Raw genomic sequence first — 21,218 nt, 5'->3', positions numbered from 1 at the left:
AAAAAACATTTATTTCGGGTCATGATTCATACCAAATACATCTATTTATGTTTATATGTTGAATAATCATAAATTTAAACTATATCAAAGAAATCCTTAAAGACCAGGTAAAAATCTGCAAGAGAAATTATTTTATCCAAAAATCTAATCATAAAACCAATTAACTGTTTCAGCTTGCAAATGCTGATTTTGACAATTAATCTGAAAATTAATATGTACTAAATTTTTCTTTCGCTGAGCTCCATCCACATTTGACTTTTCCATGTTCAGGAAGTCCTTGCAACCTCTGAACACAATCATATAAATCAGGCAGTGTATAATAGAGCTGTATCAAACACCTCACACTGGCGTAGTTGCTTCCTTTTCTGGCTGCTGCTTATCCTTGTCATCATCACTTTTTGGACTGTCCTGAAAACCATTCATAAGTTTATCCTCTGAGGGCAAATTTTTCATGGCTTTTCTGCTCCCTTCAATTTTCCATGCATCCCATACACGGGTTTTGGGAGGCGGCGTTCCATCAGCAATTGGTGCAACCAACCCAGGTTTACCATCATCAATGACTGCATCCACCAGTCCATATTCCATTGCCTCCCAAGGGTTCATGAAGTTGTCACGGTCAGTATCCATTTCAACCTGAAAGCAGGGGAAAAGACGACGAGAGACAGGTGGCAAGGGGTGTTGATGGATTAAGTGGAAGAGTAAATACTATATACTCTATGAAAATTGAAGTTCATCAACCATTGATATGGAACAGAAGAAATGTTTTCCACTATTCGAACCTGATCCTCAGGTTTCCCTGTGATTCTTGACAATATTTTGTTCAGTTTAATTTTGTGGTAGGCCATTTCTCTTATTCGTATCCCCATCTCCGTAGCCTGGAATCAATAAATTCACAGGAGTAAAGTTTCAGAAAGCGTGCAATGACAAAAATCAGTTTCTGCTTGGCAGCAAAACAGAAAAAAACTCAAGCAAAACATCCTCCAAAAGAATTTGCATCCTGAACCATAAGATTCTACATTTTGTGAAGCTGTAATTTATCAACCTCCTATTTCTATAACAAATTAGATAATATCCAATTAACCAAAATATGCTGATATCCAATCAATCATCAATCTATTGGAAATAAAAAGCAGTCTTGCTAACTAGAAGTCTCCTCTACATATTAATGTCTTTGCTACCTCCCTCACTGCCTACAAATATTCTCTTTAACCCAATGATTTCTTGCTCTATCAAAGAGTTTTTCTTTAAGAATGCTGAGTACACTGTACACGTATGCAGCAATGTCTTTTTCACTAAAATTTGAAGCCAAAAATGTTGAGGGAAAGCCATTCTTCTTTGCCATTCTCTTGCGTTTAGTCAAGGCAGGTGGAATTAATGTTTGATCCAATCAACTTAAGGTGTGCAGTTGGGATAGTTTCTTGGTGGGACAGGTATTTGATTTAATTGGTGCTCTATGGTATGAAACCCAGGTGGCTCATTTGATTCTTTTTAATTGTTTTCTGCAATATTCAATGTTTACTCAAGTTTCCACATTCAAACAGGCAGCTGCCAAGGATTTCCTCAATAATGGTAATCATGATCCATCCCAACCCCTGGTCCCCAACAATTCCTTTTCTAACCTTCTAAACAACCAAACCTTAGAACTCTCCTAATCTCTGAACTTAATCCTCAAATCCTTTACTCATTCCAGACCAAATTAGCCATCAAAAGAGGCCCAAATACTACCATCCCTCCCTCATCTGACCATTAAAAACCCTAGATTCCCTCATCTGACTCTTTTCACTAGGTTGCTGCCAAACCCTGTTAAAACTAAGCAAGACCTTCACTGATAGACCCCTACATCGACTTGACATAAGCAAACCATCAAACTCAACCCAATTTTGACCAAAATCACCTATTTTGACCTCAAACTACCATCTTCATAGTTAGATCCTGATTGTTAGCATCTAGTTGGTTTCCTACCAATCTAGAAGTACATTATGGATCATAAAGTCAAACCAACTAATTATGAGAGAAGCAAACCTGTGGTTGGTTTTTCCTTCTCAGAGATGAAAAAACTTTAGAAGCTGCAATTATTTCAGTCTGAGGTATCCTATTCCTAAATCTATACCGTAACTTGTTTATATTTCTGATGGCCTGTGAAATTAATTAAATATGATAACATTTACAATCCAGAGTTGTTTTTTTCACATTCTTGTCAAAAGGATTCCACATATAAGCATGACGACCGGCTGAAGGAAGTAGGACATGATATGAGGGTAAAAGCTCTGGGAGCCGACTCTGGCAACATTATGAGTGAAGCAGTACCTCTCTTCAGTTACTTTTTTTTTTTCTTTGTTACTAGTTCTTTTCATTCTTCATTTGTCTGGATTCATTCTAGTACTTCTAACTGCAATTAGTAACTAGAGGACAATTACAAGCCACTAGTTCTCCAGGAACTCACTGCCTAATTCATTGATCAGTAGTCAGTATGTCCCCCCCCCCCCCCACCAAAAAAAATCCTCTCCCTAGCTTCCTCAAAATTCCACAGAAGTTAAGTGCACACTTATCACAACACTGATGGCACCAGCAGATACCTTTTTTTGCAGCTAAATTAATTATGCAACAAAAGTAGTACCACCTACACAGTAAATGTAAAAACAGTACTGGCTAAAAGATGAAAAACTAAGAATTCTTCCCTTCGTATTGTATGTGAAAGAAGATAAAGAAAAGAATTTTTTACATGAGCTGCCTCTGTTTCTATTGGCAGGGTGAACCTCCCCCAAAATCAAAACCTTACAAAGAACCCTCTCCACGTCATTGAACATGCACCTGTGGCCATTAAAATTCAAATTGATCTTTTAACATTATGATATTACCCCTCAAATGAGGTGAAATGACCATGATGCCTACACCAATAGTTTCTATTTTCAAAGCTGTACCACCATCAATATTCAATACCCACCCCTCATCCCAAAATGCAGGGTTCATATCAGTATGTGGTTGCTGATTTGAATCTCCAAGTGACCTTACACCATGATAGAGATGATGCTGCTAATGTAAAAATAATGAGGGAGAGAAAACACGGATAATTCTTCTGTTATTGCGGATATGGAGGGGAAGAAACTAAGTAGAGGAAGTAAAGATGAGAGCCTCTCCATCTCCAACTCATTCAGAATTCATATGATGGGTAATCCTTCTTATTCTCTTAATGCCAGCAAGCCAATTCTAGAAAGAACTCAAGACTTGACTATTTTATTATTACCACAACTCTTATAGGACCAAGTCTCTATATAATAACAGTATTCTCGCTTAATGCTTAGCATACCGACCTTCTATGTCATTCTGATACTAAATCCTCTGCAACCCCTACTAATCATCTAAGCTCACAGAGAGAAAAAATGGAAGAACAAAGACTCATGCAAAAAATTCAAAAAAAGAAAAAAAGAAACTCACTTTTCCCCCAGCAGTACCAAGAGGCTGGTGGATCATCACTCTTGAATTTGGCATGCAATACCTCTTTCCTTTTGTCCCTGAAGCAAGAAGAAATGCACCCATAGATGCTGCAAGACCCAAGCAAACAGTGGAGACATCTGCCTTGCACATCTTCATTGCATCATATATTCCCATTCCTGCAAGAATCAGAAAAGACAACAAATTCATCCAAGAAAAAATGAACATGGTAACAATGTCAACATCTTAATTATCAAGGCACCACCTTGTAACATTGTCAACATCTTGATTATCAAGGCACCACTTTGTAACATTGTCAACATCTTAATTATCAAGGCACAAACTTGGTGATGCCTGAGCATCAACAATCAACAGACTGTAAAGAGGGCTTCAATCACAGGGTATTAAAAAGCCAGTTACAGATTTTACTCCTTTGATGATACTGGATAGACAGAAAGCAAAATTAAACTTCCCTTTCTAGTAGTTAAGATTACTAAACGGAAAAACAGAGTTGATAAAAATGTCCGATTATGGGTAAACCAAAATATAAAGCACAATCTGATCGTATTATCCTGAAAACTCGGATAATGATTCAAACAGCAGGAAGCCTTTCTCTTTCTTTCTTTTCTTCCTGGGAAGCCAATGACCTGCCTCTTCCACAGTTCCTTCCATATATGCATGGCCTCAAGGCTGGGACTCCCATCCTCTTGCGTTTCTCTTTGTGCCCTGCCTCCTCCCGTGCTTGTTCCCCGTGCTCATTCTCGGTCCAGCGTCTCCCCTCCCCGCCTCCGGCCTTCTTCCAATCTGCCATTTTGTTTGCCTTCTGCCATCTCGTGACTCACAAGCCTCGGGGTTAAGCTCAGATTTCTGCTTACCTCGTTGCTCCCAGCCTTGCTTCTTGCCGGCCTTTTTTCTTTCCTTGCGGCTGTTCGTTTTAGGATGCTCTTGAGGTCATGCTTCAGATAATCGCGGATACTGTGAAGGAGCATGATACTGTTTTGGAGGGTGCTTGGTATCATTTGCTCATCTTCTGGTTTTATACTGACTGGTTGAAATGAATTATCCATATAATGACAAACCAATTGCCCAATTGCACCTAATGTTAATATGTAAGTATTAACACTTCCGATATCTTAGCAACTCTATCTAGATCAAACATTGTGTTCAGGGATCTCATTTGGGATGATTATGTTAGGGGTTCAAAGAGATTACGTTAGGCTTTGTTAGAATACAAACTAGGAGCAAAATGGAGAGAAAAAAGGCTTTGGGGAACTAGCGTCAGGTAGCTTATTGAGTCCTTGTTGGACTCTGATTCTTCATTTATGTTTCCCATTAGTACTCTATGATGTATCCAGCCCCAGGCAGCCCCAAAAGAGCCCAGAAGAGAACCAATTCAGCAAGGGGTCAAAACTAGAGGGGACACGAAACTGACCAAGAGGCAAAATTGTCATTTTTCACCCCTTGGTTCATTTGCCCATCAAGTAAAATCGAGTGCAGCATTAGTTGATGTTTGAATCTGCTTAAATTTCCTATTTTAGAGTCCTAATTTAAGTAGTTTGTTTGTTTCCTTTTCGGTTTGAAATTCTACATTGGCAAGAGTCTTGGTGGGTTGTTTAAATTAGGAAAAGATTCATTTCCTTTTAAGGAGTCCTATTTTGGTTGTTAGGAGTTATTTCCTTTTAGAGTCATATTTGGTTTGTTTAAATTAGGAGATATTTGGGTCTACTAGGTTAGGAGGCTACAATGGCCTGTCTTTCATGTTTTGCATATCCAATTTGTGTTGAGTTTGAGAATTGAGAAGTCATGGGATCCTAAGGGAGACCCTATGGCTGGGTATTGAGAACTATTCTTCATCCTTCAAGCTCCATTCACTGATTCAAGCATTCAACACAAAATTTTCTGCAAGTCTTCAATCACAAGTGAGTAGAAACCCCAACCCCATCCTTCTCTACTTTTGTCCACAACCCCCCCCCCCGTTTCAGACCTTCAGAGCAGCCCTAATCTGATGAGGACATCAGTGGGCAGTTCCGAGTTCACCAGTGACGCCGGCATAGAGATCATCCCACGACAGCATCTATGTGGATGGACAACAATTTTGGAGGTTATCGGATTGCAAAGGTCCTATCGTTTGATGAGGAGCACCACTCATAAGTAGTTTGTCATGTCATTTTCCTTAGTCGTAGTGGGTTGATTACTTGGGTAGTAGTTTGCTACTGAATTTTTTTAATTTTACGTTTGAGTCTTTGTGGGCTGGGCCTAGAGTGTATTTTGGCCCAATTTTGAATTAGTTTGGGTTTGGGTAATTTGCTACTTAAGTTGGGGTTATTTTGGGAATCAAGCATGTAGGGTTGGGGGGATTAATTCTATTATTAAATCTTGTATGGGGCTCGTTTTTGGCAGCATGAATAAGTGAAAATATTAAAAGATTTCTCTCTTGCGCAAGTCTCTTTCTTGGCGTGGATTCTTCTCTTTCTCGGGTAAGTTCCTCTTCTCTTCTTTTACTTCCTCTCTTGCTTCCTCTCTTGCGTGAATCAGCTTTCTCTCCTCTTCTTTTCACCTGCATTTTTGCTTTCTTCTCTCCTTTTCTTTTCTTTCTATCGATTCTTTCTATTCTTCTTCTCTCAGTTTTCTTTTCTTTCTTTCTTTTCTTTTTCCTCTCTTTCTTCCTCTTTCCTTGCTGTTCTATCCATCAGAATTTTCTTCCTTCTCTGTCAAACCTTTTTTTATTTCTTCTTTTCTTTCTCTCCTTCTCTATTATCACTTCTAGTACAACAATCTTGTTGTGGTTCTCCATTCTAAACCTACTGTCCATTCTTGGGTTTCATTATTGCTGAGAAATATTTTCTTTCTATTATTTATGTTTCTAGATGTTTTCTAACCCCCTGTTTTGCAGCCAGGACCAGCAGATTACTTTATCAAGTCTCTCTTTGAATATTTTTTTAATTTTATCTTTCTTCCTTTGCAATAGTTTCTTTAAAACTAAACTTCCACAGATTCCTTTGCATTGCTAATTGCTGAATTCATTGTTAGAAACCTTATTTTGAGTAGGACAGTACTATTTCTTTAGATTTCTTGATATTCTTGCATTCAACCACTTTGACGACTAAGGTCAGGAGAGCTACAAGAGGGGTTGTTGTCTCTTCTTCTTCTTCTTCTTCTTCTTCTTCTTCTTCTTCTTTTTTTGGGGGGGGGGGGGGGGGCGTGGTGGTTTGAATTGGAGGTGGGGTTGAAAATGAATTTGTACACATCAGTAACTTAGCTAAACTTCTGTAGAAGAATAAATAGATACAGGAATTGACCATGAACCTAGTGTCGAAGGCTTAGGGTAGTTTTCCCACGCAGCCTTACCTCAATAATTTTGTTGAGAGGCTGTTTCAATAGGAACACATCAGCTCTATTTTTACCTTAGCAGCACCCCAACTGGGGAGCTGCCCCTTGTCAGCCTCCAGAAGGAAAAATTAGATGCTACCCTTTCTCTCTACCGTTGTCAATGTGTAACAAATTCCCAGATAGTGTCGAGATACTTTCCCACTCCTCACCTGCTGACAATGTGGGTCCTATATTGCTGCATACGATTTTCCACATCATGATTGGTACCAAGTGGGAGATCCCCCCCCCCATGTAACCAAATTCTAAGGTTTGAGATTTGCGATAAAACCCTAAAATTGGGTCACTCCAGGATCCCTCTCTAAAAACCAGCAATCTTATGGGATTCTATTGGAAGAACTTAGGGTTTTATTACCCAAACAATGACAAAGATGGGATGGGGAATACTAGGCTAAATAATATCACTCACAGCAGTATTTCTAGGGTTAGGAAAGGTCTAGGTCAGGAATGTAGGGGATATGGGGTTCCTTAGTGATGAGGATTGAGAAATCGGTTAAGTTAATGTTTTATGGTCAAGAGGATATGTAAATCCATCCCTCGAAGATATGAGATAAATTCCTTGAGATGGAAAACTTTGGTATAGGTGTTAGAATGGGCTGAAACTAGGAGGGAATGTAGGCAATAATATAGGAAGACGATTCCCCAGTTTGGAGGGATTTGGATGACTAAATTGAGAGATATTATGGTAATTGTTTTAAGGGTGACAAACGAAAATTAAAGAAAATAATTATACCTTGAAGTCAGTTAGTTAGAATGGGGTCAAATTAGGAACTAAGGTCACTAAGGTTGGGGAGGATAACGCTCCTAAAGTTTGGGATAGACCTAACAGTTAGCTTGGTGTAGATCTGACCTTGAAATTTGGTTCTCAAGAAAAGTCCAAAATTTTAAGAAAATAAAAAGGAAGGGTGGGACGGATGGGGGAAGAAGAGGGAAGGTTAGGCTTGGGAATAATGTTCACTTACTTGGAGATGGTTAAGAGCTGCTGTTATTGCTGAATTCTTGCCGGAATTGAAGAACACTTGCTGATATTGAAATAGTTCTCACAGAACCACCGTGGCATTCCCAAGAAGCCATGGGCCCATGACATGACTTGCCTTCAAGCTTACATTTAATTTCATTCAATTCAACTTGAAGATTGCATGGCTGGAAGGCTTTATTTATAGCCTCAAATAAAGAAATATAAAAGGACTCTAAGATGGAAAACCAACTAGAACTCTAATTGGCTTATCCATAACTAACTCAACTACTCTTGACTAAGACTTTGACTCAAACAAGAAAACTCAATGACTAACTTTAGAGGACTCCAATCCAAATTCTAAGAGTAGAAATAGGAGTCCTAAAAATAAGGAGATTAAAAGGGACTCAACTTGTGGGACCCCAACATCTTAGGAAATCTCACCTAGACTAGGACTTTTCAATAAATGGCAGAATACTAATCAGAAAAATAAAATAAAATTATACCCAATGTCCAGACAACACCCTGGACTCAATGGGACCTAGTCCTAAGACACCAAATTACCAAAATACCCCTGGTATTGGCCAAATTTCTTTAGGATGCTAGTGGGGCTGTCAAACACTGACAAGCCCTTTGGGCCAGTATTGTAGGGTTTTGGAGGGGGTTGGCCTGCTTACATACCCCCCCAAAGTCAAATTAACAATTGCAGCAGATGACTTATGGCTTCTCTAGGCCCAGCTGAATCAATTCACAACATGAAAATTGTGGAAGCAACTATATGGAAACTATGTATATGATGCCGAAGATAGACCGATTTGATATCACCCTTCAATTCGAATTAGCAAAAACAATGTCTCCTTTCATAATATGGATTCCAAACATTCATGATATGTATGTGAATGAGTCGAATTACTTATCCCTCGGTCTATTAGTGAACTATCTCTCCAAGGATTGTGAAAGATGTTCCACTATAAATATTCTTGTTATTGCTTCAACTCCTATTCCCAAAAAAGTGGATCCCGCCCTAATAGCTCCGATTAAATCAAATACATGCATTAGCCGGGCTCTTTCCCCCGGTAGCTAAGGATCCTGCTCCTGGTATTGGCTTCTCTCTTGCAGCACATCTGAAAACAAAAAAAAAAAAGAAAAGAAAAGAGAGAAGAGAGGAAAGAAAGATTACCCAAGAAATTTTCCCAAACTTTTCCCATATCAAGCCATTTAGTTTTGTTAAACCAAATCTTATCCAAACCTTTCCAAGATCCCCAAGAAACCTACTAGAAGGTCACTAAACCCTTCCATACCCAACCGCAGGATTCCCTGGATCATCCCGGGTAAGTTTAGGTATCGAAAGTTCACTCCCATCTTGATTTGTTAAAGCCCTCCTTTTCCCAAACCAACCCATACAGATTACGGTAGCTCTTGACTTGTCCCTAGAGTCTTCCTTAGACCTAAGATTTATCTTCTTTTCCATATCTCCAACCCAAAATGATCCTAGCCATATTAAACAATTTTATCCACATCCCATTAGCAACTTCATTACCCTAGGTTTGGGTATCCAACTGCTAGTTCACAAGAAAGATTCTAGGCTAACCCTAAATTTTACGGAATTATTTGAAAGAATACTTAACCTTAGAATTGGGTTACATCTAATGGTCCTTCTCAATCACTCAACCACCAAAAGAGTCTTGGGATGAGGACAAACTCCCCCCCCCCCCCCCCCCAAAAAAAATCCAAACCCACCCAAAATCACTTATTTATATTTATAATAGTTAAGTAGTGTGGAGCAATAATAGGGTCTCCTTCAAGGAACTTAAAAAGTGAAGCAGCTGTATTTAATCTCGTTGATGAACAGCATAATTAGAAAGAGAAGTCTAAAGTTTATTTTAGAATCCAGAAAAATCAAAACCAGAAGGAAAGAAAAATGATGCAGAAATACCTAAATAATAAGTAATGTTGATTCACAGGCCACCACAATGCTAAAAGCATAATCTTAAGGAACCATGGCTGCACACTGAGAGACAGTAACTTAAAATTCTCCCAATTCCCCATGATTATTCTTATAATATTATATTTTTCTGCTAAAAGATAGATCTAATATTTAGTTATACAAAAAGAAGCACATCAAGTAATAAATTTACAGAAAGACAACAAAGTAAATAGAGTATTGAATCCTTGAACTAGGCCTATGCTTTAGTAAACCATCTGCTATAGTATCAACTTCCTATTCTCATTAAAATCATGATTTGTCAACCTCAAGGAAATGCATAATACGCCCATAGGTTCTTTGATTGTTTACCATGCTCCAACGATTACAGTAATAAAATTATAGAAGGAAATTTATGTTTCTACTTGATCACTGTGAAAGGAATCCTAGAATAACTCAATCTGTTTCAAATTTGGATAGTATAATGCAGCCACATTCTCAAGCATCTATTCAGACTAGCAGACTAAGCCACCAAACATGGTGCAGTCCATCCATAATCAGCGCTACAACTCTCATACTTTCACTGATTAACGGACTGCAGCAGAGGTCATCTAAACAACAGTTATGCTTGCTGCAGGACAGATAAGTGTCCTAGGGAAGTAGGGAGAATTGACAAGGGAACCAAGCAAACTGACAATGCTTTTGAATTGAATCAACAAAAGGAGCACATGCGTTTTTAAAAACCCATAACAAGTGAGAGAAAATCTCCGCAATAATATTAAAGATAGAAAAAACTCTACTTAGCTTTGGGCCAGATGCTGGTTGTTTAAAAAAAAAAAAAACTCTAACGAGAATAAATTTTTATATGTGTAATTTAATCTAATCTAATGCTAACATTGATCATTACCCACAACTCAGCCTCATCCCAACAAAACGGTGTAGGCTATATGGATCTTTTTTTTAACCAATAAGCTGTATTCAAAACCATACTTGTTACTATCTGAAGCTATGCACGTCCTTCCTCACCATTGTTCTTAGAGTCATTTTAGACATACATTTGGGTATTTTAGCTCCTTCAGTCTGAATTAAATCAACTCTCCATACTGGAATATTCAAACACCTCTGTTGCACATGTACACCTCAAAGGACTTCAACAAAACTTATCATGCATTGGAGCTACTAGTAGATTAGTTCTAAGATGTTCATTCCTAATTTTACTTTTTTTTAGATTTAGCACTCATCCATCTCAATATCCCCAGTTCAGCTAAAATCATTTTTTCACTGCCTCAGTACTCAGCTCCATACTAAAATAAGTAAGATATAAAACCAAAACACCTTTTCTACAACTCTAAAAGGAACTTAACTTCTCAAAGTAAAATCCCCTCGTTGAACACCCCATCAACAAATTGGACAAGTTTTGACAACCCACAATTAATAGAAGTGACAGAGTTCCCTGATGCTGAGATGAAATTCTATTACTTGGAGTTTCATTTGAGTAAACTTCCATCAATGTGCTAGAAGTCTTCAACTGAGTTTCTTCTATTGATCCAACCTATAAATCTACAAAGTTTGGTTGCATTTTGCCCTGCATCAGATTTCCGTTGCATTCACATGCATTTATTGGAACCACCAAACAATATAGTCTCCTTATGCAATTTGGTTTGAAGTTTACTATTACAGGAAGCCCAAAGAAGTAAAAGGGGTTACTGAAAATCAAATGAGAAAGGAAATAAAGATGACATATTTCAGAGCAGTCAACACGCTGTCATATTTCAGAGCAGTCAACAGAATCTGTCACTACAGAATTGTGATGCCAACGTATGTTTCTTTCTTCTCCCAATCCCCATCAGAAAGAAAACAGAAAGGGGGAAATATCAATAAATGGGCAGACTTACCAGCAGTTACAGAACCACCAGGTGAATTTATGAACAACTTAATGTCGGTCTTGTCATCTTCAGCATCTAGAAACAGAAGTTGGCTTATAATCAAATCTGCAGTCATGTCATCCACCTGGCAATGGTCAAATTGTTAGATTGAGAACCTCAATTGATCAGGCATACATTTAAACTCGGAGTAGGTGTGGATGGAGGAAGGTAATAACTAAGCGCTTCATTATTCCTCAACTTTCCAACTAAGAATTACGGAAGAAAGCATAAATACCAGAATGGAAAAAGAATTGGTGAAAGAAGCATGAATCTGAAAATCGAACACCCCTCCTTAATTCTAAAATCAAATAGTGTCCATCTAATCAATAAAAAAGTTCCTTTTAAAACTCAAGCCTCGATACAGAAAGAAAACTATAAGTGAAGAGGGAGACGTAAATAATGAGAGAATCAAACCTGAGAGCCTAAAAAGACGATTCTCTGGCGGAGAAGCATGTTGGTCGTATCAAGCTCTTCAAATCTGGGCATCAAAGGACCAGCAGAGTTAGATACATTCCAGTCTGAAGAAAGTGTCTTTCCGTAGCTGTTAGCTGCGGCTTTAATGGATATGGGTTTTCTTCTGAAAGTGGGTGAAGAGGTCGAAGTGAGACGGAATTGACTGAAGATGCCATGTGCAACGCAAGAAGGCCTGGCCGTGGAGGAAGCGAACATCAAAGAACCCTCCATGGTTTCTGTTACCTTCCCTTGGTTAGATAATCTGACTACCCTTCCCTCCTTTTATGGGAACACGAACACGGAGGGAACTAGGAATCATAAGCCGTGCAATCGTCAAACTCTTCAGTGATCCTAAAAATGGATTTTAAGGATCAACGGTCCGAATTTCGCCACGTGTATAGAATAAATCGAAAACTGTCAATTAAAATAGTGGGTTTAATTATAATATAACTTTCTCGTTTTACATCCAAGCGTTCAATACAAATTTACAAAATGAATCCCTTGGCTCTACCCCCTCTAATCTCCTATTTCACAAGCCCTAGTTGGTGATTTGCATTTGTGAGTTTGATTCTCCCATACTCTAGCCACTAGCCAGAGGCTAGAGTATGGCGACTCACTTTCTTCAATAATCAATGGATACCTCATGTCCCAGGTTTGAATCCCACCGGGGGTGGTGGTCTATTGGTCCCAAGCTCACTCCCAAATGGTTTGGTAAACCTTATGTCCCAGGTTCGAATCCCCTTTGCTTCTCTATTTCTTGCATTGGAAAGTTGTGTGCTCTTTGGCCTGGTCATGAGTGCTACCGACTTCTGTCGACTATACTAGGCCTCCGGTGGGGCTCCGCTGACGGGGCGATAAAAAGTCAGAACATTGCGTAGCGACGGGGGCACTAGGTCGCCGCTACTGCATCCCCTTTTTTTTTCTACAAAAAAAAAATGGATACGGTTTTAACTCATTTATGCTAATTTATGTTGAATCGCTAGTCTGTATCGAATCATCACAGCCCATAAGAACATCGGCCATTGATTGGTTCCATTACCCAAGCCCCTCAACCTCTGCCTAACTGAAACCAACAACCTTCGTGAAATGCAAGTTTGCAGATATTAAATTGAATGAAGAAGGAAATTATCATTTGAGAGATTGACATTTTACCCAAAAACACTAATGAGTTGATTAGGGTTTCTTAACAACCTATAAAAAATGTTTGTATTCATAAAAAATTTGGGTCTCATCTGAGCTAAAACATGACTATGTTGTTATTGCCATGTTGTAGGTGGTGAAGATGATTGTTAAAATGAAGGATTCCACCATGTTGTACCCTACAACAAAGGATACACCAAAATGGAAGAGCATATTGATCTTTAACTTGGGCTAGGTAGCTCGTAGGACAAGTGGCCCTTAAGTACACTTCAACCGGGCAAATTGTTCTCACAACTTTTTTGAATCTGCAATCCTCAAGGATGCATTAAGTAAAGTTTTTGTGACATTCTATCCATTGACTGGAGAGGTTGAAGAAGGATAACGAGATTGGGAGGTTCATGGGTGATTGTAATAATTAGTGTCCTATTTGTTGCGCCCAAAACCAAATATTTTCTCTATGATCTCAAAGACTTCGCCATTGTTTGGCAACGCTCTTTTGGAGTTGTTTCTGGTTCTCAAGGCTATTTCTGGCACATAATCAATGAATTTTTCTTTGGTAAAGTGTGCTTAAAATGGTGTGTTGATTCACTAAAATAGGCAAAATCGGATGTTTTGGCACACTTTAGGTTGTGCCCGAGAAGCTCCAAATTGAAGCTTTTTGGGCACAAACACACTATGGGGCAAAAATGGGGTGCACAGTTGAACTAAAATGCTGGCCAACACAGTATTTGAGGATATCGATGTAAATGCACTTCATAACCACAGATGCCTTCAAAACAACGAACCACTCTCGTTGAGCACTTCACTCTCTCTCTCTCTCTCTCTCTCTCTCTCAACAGAAGCCCTAAAAACGAACCAAAAAAAAAAAAAAAACTCTCTCATTTCAGTGATGAAGATGAAGCATAAGCTCTACCTTCTTTAAGGCATCGTTCGTCTGTTTCAGATGTAGAGCAACATAAGAAAAATAAAGTTCAGCTTGAAGAAGAAGAAGAATCTGAGAGCAGTGAAAGCGAAGATGAGGAGGCGCAAGAGGATGCGAAGCCGATTGGATAAGTAATCAAGACTACAGATAAAGTCAAAGGACAGTTGTTACACCCCACATAGCCGGATCCGGTCAATACCCGAATACCCGTGGGGGTGATATACCGCAAGACCTAGGTTCAATGACAATTCCATACAATAGATGATATAGCATAATTAAAAGGACAAAAATAAATCAAGTTAAAGTATCAAATCCAAAGTCTGAAATATCGATTACAATCATCCATTATTTCAAATCAAAAGTTATAACATCAGAGTTTTGAAACGAAAAGATGATATTTTTCTTCGCACCATAACTATCTAACAATTTCCCTAATGGGAGCTAAAACCATAAGAGCAATCTAGACACTGGCATGAAGTTCCATGCGAGTCTACATCTTCTTCAGTCACTCCTTCAAGAAAGTCTGCCGGCGACAAATCCTCAATTTGGAAGGAGTCCTCATAACCTACAGTATATTATAATAGAAACAGACATAAAAAGAATGAGTTCAAAGATTTTGAGTCAAGTCACATCAATCCGTAGCTGGGGTATAAGTTATCACTCTCTCACATCACCGTTTGGCATGAGAACTAGTACATGTCAAAGATTACTCTAGGCCCAATGCACAATCATACCGTCTCGTACTACGTATGGTCCAGATACTTCTCCTGTGGCACCAACTAACTCGGTTCAGTATCCTTTTCTACTAGAGTCATCATATCCTATGGCTGGTTGGTGTCATAGGATACGATGATTCTTAACTCTATTGGTCTTCACATATAATGGACAAGATGCTCACCATGTCCTCTCATGAGTTGGTTACAAGTCTTGAGAGCCCATGAACCCTTACCTATTATATGCAACTCTACCATCTCATGATGATAGTAAGCCTGCTTGATTCTCACAGGACCCATCCACTGACATCACGGGTTAACCGGTTTCAGTACTCCTACCCGAAGGGTAGTAATCCTCATGATGTTACCTAGCCAAGCACTTCTAGACACCTAGCATTCATGTACTTAGGTTTAGATGCATACTCATGTAAGTTCACTGGGTAATGGGCGAACTCACAACCCTAGTTGGTAAATAGATATAAGAGAATCTAAGTCTCAAAACCAAATCCCACATACATTTTCATATCATCATTCAAGAATATTGAAAAATATAAGCAAATATACTTTCTTACCTTTCATTCACGCAATGTTACACACATAATCACAAGATAATAAGTATTAAAGTAAGGCAAGATATCAATAATGGAAATTAATTAACATAATTAAACATGCAAGGTAAGGTTAAGTATATTCCTTACCTTTCAATTCGATTCCTTTCTCCAAAGTCCCAAATCTGACTCTCACAAGTCGGTGATTAAAATCAAAATAAACCTAATCATGTAAAAGAATTAATAAATACAAATTAGAAGTCAATTGGGTTTCAAAAGGTATCCCAAAATCATCCCACAAAAATCCAATCTGACAACTAGGTTCAAACCCGCTGTTCTCAACCTAGTTTATGCGAAAAGTCATTATTTTTCCACCGATTCGAGGTCGAATTGAAATAAAACTATGGGAAAGTCTTAATTGGCAGTAATAAGGTTTTAAGGGTACATTCAATTTGACCCAATTTGTTCTAAATAAAAAAGATTCAAATTTGGCTCTCTAGATTGCCTGCGGGCGTCTTAGAGAGTTAAAACACAAAATACTTTGCAATGATTTGCAACAACAATTCACATATTAGAAGGAAGCATTAACACAACTATTCAAGAGCATTCAATAAACTTAATATGCTTCAACTACCGAAATCCCACATTCAAAGTGGAGAAAACCCTACAAAACTATGTTTAAAGAAGAGGGTTTAAGGATTATCACCTCTTTCGATGTTCTCTCGACGATCCAGGTCACAAAACACCTTTGGTTTGATGGAATATATTCTTCTCCTTGGTTTATCCTCTTCCTCAATTCTTAGCCCCACTATAACATTAAAAAAATACGTTTAGAGGTGAGTTAAAACATAAAATAGGGTTTTAAAACCCTAAATCCCGATTCTGTCTTGTAATTGGGAAGGGACCGGCGGTTGGGTCTCCCAACTAGCCACCCAACCGGTCCATGTTTGGACCCCATCCGAAATCCAATTTTGGTGTTTTTCGTCTTGAATGGAAAGGACTTCCAATTATCTACATTTGTGTATGTTTACCTCATCAATTGGACTCTCCATCACCGGTCTACGGACGTGTCAAAATTGTCTTTTAACACTGTCGTGATTGACATTCTCTCTCCTCTTAAACTCCTGGAGAGATGTCGAGTCATCACTAGAGTCATCCACAATCATTGGGTCCACTTTCGAACTTTCGGACTCGACTCAAATGGCCCACAGTTGTCTCCGAGGGATTTCACAACAATGAACTCACTATGCCGCTTTCGAGTATGATGGGAATATAGATTCTAGTTGTTTAGTTGATTAATCTCTGTTTTCTTCCTCATTTTTCATCTCCGAATTTTTCTTCCCCTTTTTGGTTGTTTATTTAATTTGTTAGGGTTTTGTGTATACATTTTCGTCCTGCAATTTATGATTATCTGTTTGCGTTATCATTCATCTCTTTAATACTTGGTTTTGAAAATTAGTTGTAATTTCCGTTGTAGTGTGACTTTTCCATTTGGAAATTGACTCGTAGTTAGTAAAAATAGATTCATTTAATGGCACTGTATACTTAAAATAGATTCATTTAATGGCACTGTATACTTTCTTCATATATCTTCTATCTAGCATTATTATTATTATTATTTTTTATTTTGTGGTTGATCAAAATAAATACATATTTTTTTTTTTTAAATCGAAAATTCCTGATCTGGTGCTTTCACGCCATCGCTATAATATGAACATTATCTTTGTCTTCTGCTCTTTCTTTTTTTCGTTTTTATATATTATTACCGAAAAATGAATAAATATATGTTGATGTGTCTATTTGCTTATATTTTAGTTTCCGGATTCAAGATTGTTATTGATATGTATTGTTGATGCGTTGCAGTCTGTGATATTAACCATTAAAGTTTATCTCATCCATTATTCTTCAATGACACTAGTAGTATATAAATCTATTGCTTACATTTATCACTAATAGAGATATTAAACAAAAATTACATTTGATCTTCAAAGATATGCAGTTTGTTGATTGTTGGTGTTTTACCTAAATGTTTATGTTGTTGACCTGGGTAATGCCATTCAAATAACATATGAAGTTGAACAGAGTTCTACTGCAGCTAATCGTTTTATGGGTTGCATTATCAAAATTTTTCTATTTTGATATGGAGTTAAATAGTCAATTTAGACTCTTTTTGGTATCAATTATCATTCTCAATTATGCCTATTTAAAATAAATAAGTACAAGAATTCATTAAAATAAGCTTATTTTGGCTTGTTTATTCCCTTTATATTGATTTTGCCACCTGGGTTTGTGTTACCATCAAGGACACCATGGCTAGTATTGATTATGAATTCATTTATACTCTAGTTGGGACCATGAGTATAATGGGTTGGAAAGGTATTTGGTCTTTATTGAGTGAAAACTTTTAGATGATGTTGTTTGGTAGGCCTACGAGGTTAATGGAAGAATTTATCTCTTCTGGCTTTCCATCAAGGGTTTTTTAACTTGAGCCAAATACAGATAAAGCTAAACAAAAGGCCCTCTTTGATCATTACTTGTATGTTCCCTTGAGTAATGTATGAAATAAATAATATGAACCTATAAATAGAGAACAAAATATTATGCTTCTATAGTTTTTTATCTGTTAATTACAAATCTTTTAGTAGTTTTGAATGCCACAAGATAGAGAGAGACCAAAAAAAAAAAAAAAAAAAAAGTTAACTATTGTTATGTATAGTGATTGATTTATCAATTGTTTAGAATTTGGACTCCACTTGGATAGTGATTGATTTATAATTTGTTCCTGAAAGTTATATTCAAGTTTAATGTATAGTGATTGATTTAACAATTGGTTCATGTTCAATCTCAAGATAGTGATAAATTTTTTGAAAAATTTGAAAACCCAAATTGTATATTGAATGAAGACTCATCAAAAGATTATGTACCTCTCCTTGGCAGCAGCAATACTCAAAACGAAGCAAGATAAATAGAACAGTTAAAGAAGACAATTGCGAGTGCATTTGCAACAAAAGAGAGATTGCCTCCAATCACTTAAAACATTATGTTATTTGGGGCTGTAATGATATTGCTAACATTTTGACAATTCTTTTGGTATTGTAAACAATTTAGGTATTAAGTTTAAATTGTTCTATTTAAGTTGTTTTCAAGATGGTTTTTATTATTAAAAAAAAAAAAAGTGCTCACTTTTTGCACTTAGCCAAACAATATTTTGTGCCTATTTTGCCATTAACACGTGCCCATTATAGTATTATCAAACAAGTATCAATCGGGTGAAATGAGAAAATGAACACAAAATCACAAAATCACTAGAAACTGATTCTTGCCAAGTTGGGCAAGAAACACCAAGAATCATTGCCAAACAACCATTCATACTTTCATTAGACTTGGGGCTTCAAGCATGAGAGAATTGTCGAAAGAGGAACTCATCGAATCCATTGATTATTGAAAAAAGTGAGTCCCTCCGACTAGAGTATGGGAGAATGTCGATGAGGAATTCAATTCGAAAATGCGACTAGACCCAAAAGAAAAAAGAGTCAGGATTTCATTTTGAAAATTTGTAGAATATCTAACTTTTGAATGTGAAACGAGATTTACAACTAAACCTGTCATTTTAATTGATACCGTCCTATTGTATTTTATAAATGTGGCGAAATCTAAGATGTTCTCTGCCGACTGCAGACACTGCAGCAGATAATAGGTTGTCAATGGAGGGTTTGTAGAATGATTGAGAACCTCATTTTTCAGTGGAGAGGTTGTAGGTTCAACCCTTGCTGGTAGCATATATAATATCTACATTTTACATCCCCAATTTCTGTATATATAAAAAGTGTTTTTGTAACAAAAAAAAAAAAAAAAAAAAAAAAAAAAAAAAAGTTGAGTGGGACCCAGGTTCCTGGGTGACCCCGGCTGGTCGATAACCTTGCTGGTCCTGAGTAACTAGTCCGGGATAAGAAAATATGAGACCTGGTCAATTATAGGTCGCACCTGATTGACCCGAACCCGATCGTCCTTAATATAGACGAGGTGAGCCTGGACCGGCCTGATGTCTCCGGTTCTTAGGTCAATCACTCACTCGAACCGGCTCTTTATTTTAGGCCCTTTCACCAAAAAAAAAATTGACCCATTTATTTTAGGCCCTATTACTTTCAGTCGATCTTCACGACGAACGCAGGTCATTTAGAGCAGGAGCAGATGTTACGGACCTATCGGAAATTCCCGGTGAATGCCTTTTGAATTTCAGGTGCTTTTGATTCTTCCTTGCTCCTCAGTTTTCTTAAATATTCAGGACTGTCGATATTTACTCGTTTTATATTAAATAGAAAATTGGAAACCCTTCGTTGGTTTACTTGCAGATGTGAGATGTAAGCGAGCTCATCAATGATGGCGTTCAATATATATGTATAAAGAAAAAACTGAAAATCTTAATTGTCTTTTATTTTTAATTTCTTTGGGTCCGACGAGTGAACTTTCAGCTGGAGAATTACCTTGTGACAGTAGGAAGTAGTATTGGATGTGCTAGTTTCTTATTGGAGTTTTTTTTCTTCTTTTTCATATTAACTATAAGATGCGCCTGTTGGGTGATTTTGGTTGTTTAAGAGACAGTTGGCTTTCAACCTTAATCTGAGGAATGATCATGGTGGTCTTTCTCTGTTATACATAATTTCAAACATTGCTTTTACGAAATTCTTTGTGATTACCTTTATCACATGGGTACCCTGACAGTTATGCAGTGCTTATGATTTTTATGCTATTTAGGATTTTTTTTCATGTAAGTTATTCTTCTGATGCAGGTATTTCATAACCTGGATACAGATTTATTTTTTAGACTCTCGGAGAATCTTTACTTAACATGAAAATTTTGGCTTCCTTGCTTTCAACGTTTTCCATTATTTGCCCTAAGAGTGATAGCTCAATTAATTAGACAGAGTTCCACATGGATAACTTTTCTGAACAACCACTTCCTCCTGGTGTTCCGTTTCCTCCAAGTGCTGCATCAAATTCAGCTTCTTTGGCTCCATCGGTCCTGCCTTATCCTCAGCCTGTTGATTACACTGTGAGACATCATCATTTTCAGTATCCAGGCAACAATCTGTACCCTATCCCCCAATGTAATTCATCCTTTCCTGCTCCTAGTCAGAATCTAAATCCGCATCCTACTACATCGCATCAACTTCATTTTCCGCCTTTTGTCTCGCATTCATCAGAACCTAGACCTAATAACTGCCAGACCAACAGCATCATGAAACCTGGCACACCAGTATGCCAAAATCTGGAACAGCCAGCTGCTGGTTCAATGACGTCATCTTTTGCTGTTCATAGTGTGATGCACTATCACTTTGATAGTAAAGGCTCTCAGTTTGTACCAGAAAACTCTCAACATGCAAACTTTGAGGCTTCAAATCATGTAACTTGTTCAGAAAAAGTTGGGTCCTTGGAACCTTCTAGGATATGTGAGGATGATACATCGAGTTCAGTCCAGCTCAGTGTGTCCATGGATCAGCAACCACAAATACAAAATGTGACGGGTGAGGAATTTGCCCAGCAGAACAAGAAGCAGAAAATTGTAGAAACACCACTGGAAGGCAAATCTATTTCAGATGATGATCGTAATGGAAATGGTGAGGCCAAGCGTGGGTCTGCTTATTCATTGGTTGATCAAGGATCTGACCGTTGCCCTCGCCCGCAGAAAGAGTCAGACCTTTCTCAAGGAGTTCATGATTCTTCTGTCAGCCATTCAGGGTTTTCAGGAAATAGTGATGATATTGAAACTGCTGCTCAGGATGCTGTGCTGCGTGAGCAAGTAAGCCTTTTGGAATATG

The 21,218-nt window shown here is 37.7% G+C and overlaps 2 protein-coding genes across 2 annotated transcripts in view; one reads left to right on the top strand and one right to left on the bottom strand.

Moving 5' to 3' along the window:
* On the bottom strand, positions 1-12,374 carry CLPP3 (CLP protease proteolytic subunit 3). The gene is made up of 5 exons (XM_089144825.1): positions 12,038-12,374; positions 11,594-11,708; positions 3,436-3,611; positions 780-875; positions 1-633 (listed from the first exon to the last, which is right to left on the bottom strand). The coding sequence occupies exons 1-5, from the start codon at positions 12,305-12,307 to the stop codon at positions 340-342; spliced, it is 951 nt and encodes a 316-aa protein (XP_089000951.1). The 5' UTR covers positions 12,308-12,374; the 3' UTR covers positions 1-339.
* A 7,159-nt stretch (positions 12,375-19,533) lies between these two features.
* The window catches only part of LOC149024599 (WW domain-containing protein), a 39,335-nt gene continuing 37,650 nt past the window's right edge, over positions 19,534-21,218 (top strand). Inside the window, exons 1-2 of the mRNA XM_089144824.1 lie at positions 19,534-19,639; positions 20,190-21,199. Coding sequence (XP_089000950.1) covers positions 20,333-21,199 — 867 coding nt within the window. The 5' untranslated portion in view covers positions 19,534-19,639; positions 20,190-20,332. The remainder of the gene's footprint in view (positions 19,640-20,189; positions 21,200-21,218) is intronic.

The sequence above is a fragment of the Hakea prostrata genome, chromosome 2 (genome assembly GCF_041222555.1).
Source record: "Hakea prostrata isolate BN-2017 chromosome 2, UWA_Hpros_2, whole genome shotgun sequence".
Classification (NCBI taxonomy): Eukaryota; Viridiplantae; Streptophyta; class Magnoliopsida; order Proteales; family Proteaceae; genus Hakea; species Hakea prostrata.
Note: the sequence above shows the minus strand (reverse complement) of the source record. Positions and strands in the feature narration are given on the sequence as shown.

Excerpts from the sequence above, each read along its gene's own strand:
- CLPP3 (XM_089144825.1), bottom strand. The coding sequence starts at position 12,307 with ATGGAGGGTTCTTTGATGTTCGCTTCCTCCACGGCCAGGCCTTCTTGC. Across the intron at positions 876-3,435 it reads TTGGTACTGCTGGGGGAAAA|GCTACGGAGATGGGGATACG; the intron begins GTGAGTTTCTTT and ends TATTGATTCCAG. Across the intron at positions 634-779 it reads CAGGGAAACCTGAGGATCAG|GTTGAAATGGATACTGACCG; the intron begins GTTCGAATAGTG and ends CCCTGCTTTCAG.